The 1474-nt window shown below is 42.3% G+C and overlaps 1 protein-coding gene across 1 annotated transcript; it reads left to right on the plus strand.

Moving 5' to 3' along the window:
* Positions 1-279: 279 nt before the first annotated feature.
* LOC125861362 (DEAD-box ATP-dependent RNA helicase 3B, chloroplastic-like) lies at positions 280-1183 on the plus strand. Its single transcript, XM_049541281.1, has 2 exons — positions 280-459; positions 809-1183. The coding sequence occupies exons 1-2, from the start codon at positions 280-282 to the stop codon at positions 1181-1183; spliced, it is 555 nt and encodes a 184-aa protein (XP_049397238.1).
* The last annotated feature ends 291 nt before the right edge of the window (positions 1184-1474 follow it).

Consider the following 1474-nt stretch of genomic DNA (forward strand, 5'->3'; position numbering starts at 1 on the left):
TAACTCTTTTCTTGTGCATATAGGATATGACTACAAGAAGGGCGGCCACAAGAAGGATGGAACAGGAGATTGTGAATGAGGGAGTTCCTCCCCAAGGTCCTCAAAAGCCTCAAGGTCCTCAAGCTCCTAATGATGAGGGGGCTTTAAAAAAATGTGGAAATAAGGACGGCTCTCCAAACCTTGACTCATGCTTTAACGACTCAAGTCACTAAGGATGCTAGAGTTCAAGTGAACCCCAATACAAGTAAAACTGCTTCAAGGATAATTGATTTCACAAGAATGAATCCCCCTATGTTCTATGGGCCAAAAGTGGATGAAGACCCACAAGGGTTTATTGATGAAGTGTTTAAGGTGCTTGATGTTATAGGAGTGTCTCCACAAGAGAAGGCGGAACTAGCCGCCTACCAATTGAAAGATGTGGCTCAAGATTGGTATGAGAAATGGGAGGATGAGAGACTCGTAAGAGCGGGCTCGGTAGATCGGGGATTGTTCAAGTCGGTCTTCCTTGATAGGTTCTTCCCCCTAGAGTTGAGGGACCGAAAGATGCAAGAATTCATCAACCTTCACCAAGGAGATATGAGTGTGAAGGAGTATAGCCTTAAGTTCACCCAATTGTCTAAGTATGCTCCTACCTTAGTGGCGGACTCTAGGGCCAAGATGAACAATTTTGTTATGGGGGTATCCGGCTTGGTAGTCAATGAATGTCGTTTGGCAATGCTCTTTCCTAAGTATGAATATTTCACGTCTTATAGTTCATACAGAATAAATTTAGGAACAAAAGCTCAAGCAAGTGAATAGATAAGTGAAGAGGGAAAGAATCGATGATGGAAATTCTTCCAAGGGTAAATTTGAGGTTCAAGGTAAGCCAAGGTTCAAAAAAAGGTTTTCCAACCAAGGCTCTTCTAGTGCTCCAAAGGTCATCAAAGATAGGGAGTCTAACCCTAAGCCACAAGGAGGTAATAGTGGTAGCTCTTATGTTGAAAGACCTAGTTGTGCAAAGTGCGGCAAAATGCATGATGGCAAGTGCTTAGTTGGCACGGATGGTTGCTTTAGCTGTGGGAAGAGCGGCCACATGAAGAGAGATTGTCCCATGCTAAGGGCTCAAGGAAGAGAGGGCAAGCAAGTCCCTCCTAGTGGTTCAAATTCTGATGCTCCCAAGAAGAACCACTTTTATGCTCTTTAATCCTGAGGTGACTGATTGTTTCATGCGTAATCAATGACACGACTTCCAATTGAAGAGTCAACGATCGCGTGCAGTAATATAAACCACCCGAATGGGTTGGGTAGAGTCCCAAGGGAGTGGTTGCAAGAATTAATAGACAAGTAAAATCAAGTTCTAATCAATCATAGCTATAAACATTAACAAATAAAAACATACTAAATTTAACGATTACATGATTGTCAATTATCAAATGGGGGGTTTGTATTCAACTAAGAAACAAAAATAGCGGAAATATAAACATGCGAGATAGGG

This window comes from Solanum stenotomum, chromosome 4, assembly GCF_019186545.1.
Source record: "Solanum stenotomum isolate F172 chromosome 4, ASM1918654v1, whole genome shotgun sequence".
Taxonomy (NCBI): Eukaryota; Viridiplantae; Streptophyta; class Magnoliopsida; order Solanales; family Solanaceae; genus Solanum; species Solanum stenotomum.

What these genes read in the sequence shown, in the direction of transcription:
- LOC125861362 (XM_049541281.1), top strand. Translation starts at nt 280, where the DNA reads ATGAATCCCCCTATGTTCTATGGGCCAAAAGTGGATGAAGACCCACAA. An exon ending in AATGGGAGGATGAGAGACTC is followed by an intron (nt 460 to 808) that starts GTAAGAGCGGGC and finishes AGATAAGTGAAG; the next exon opens with AGGGAAAGAATCGATGATGG.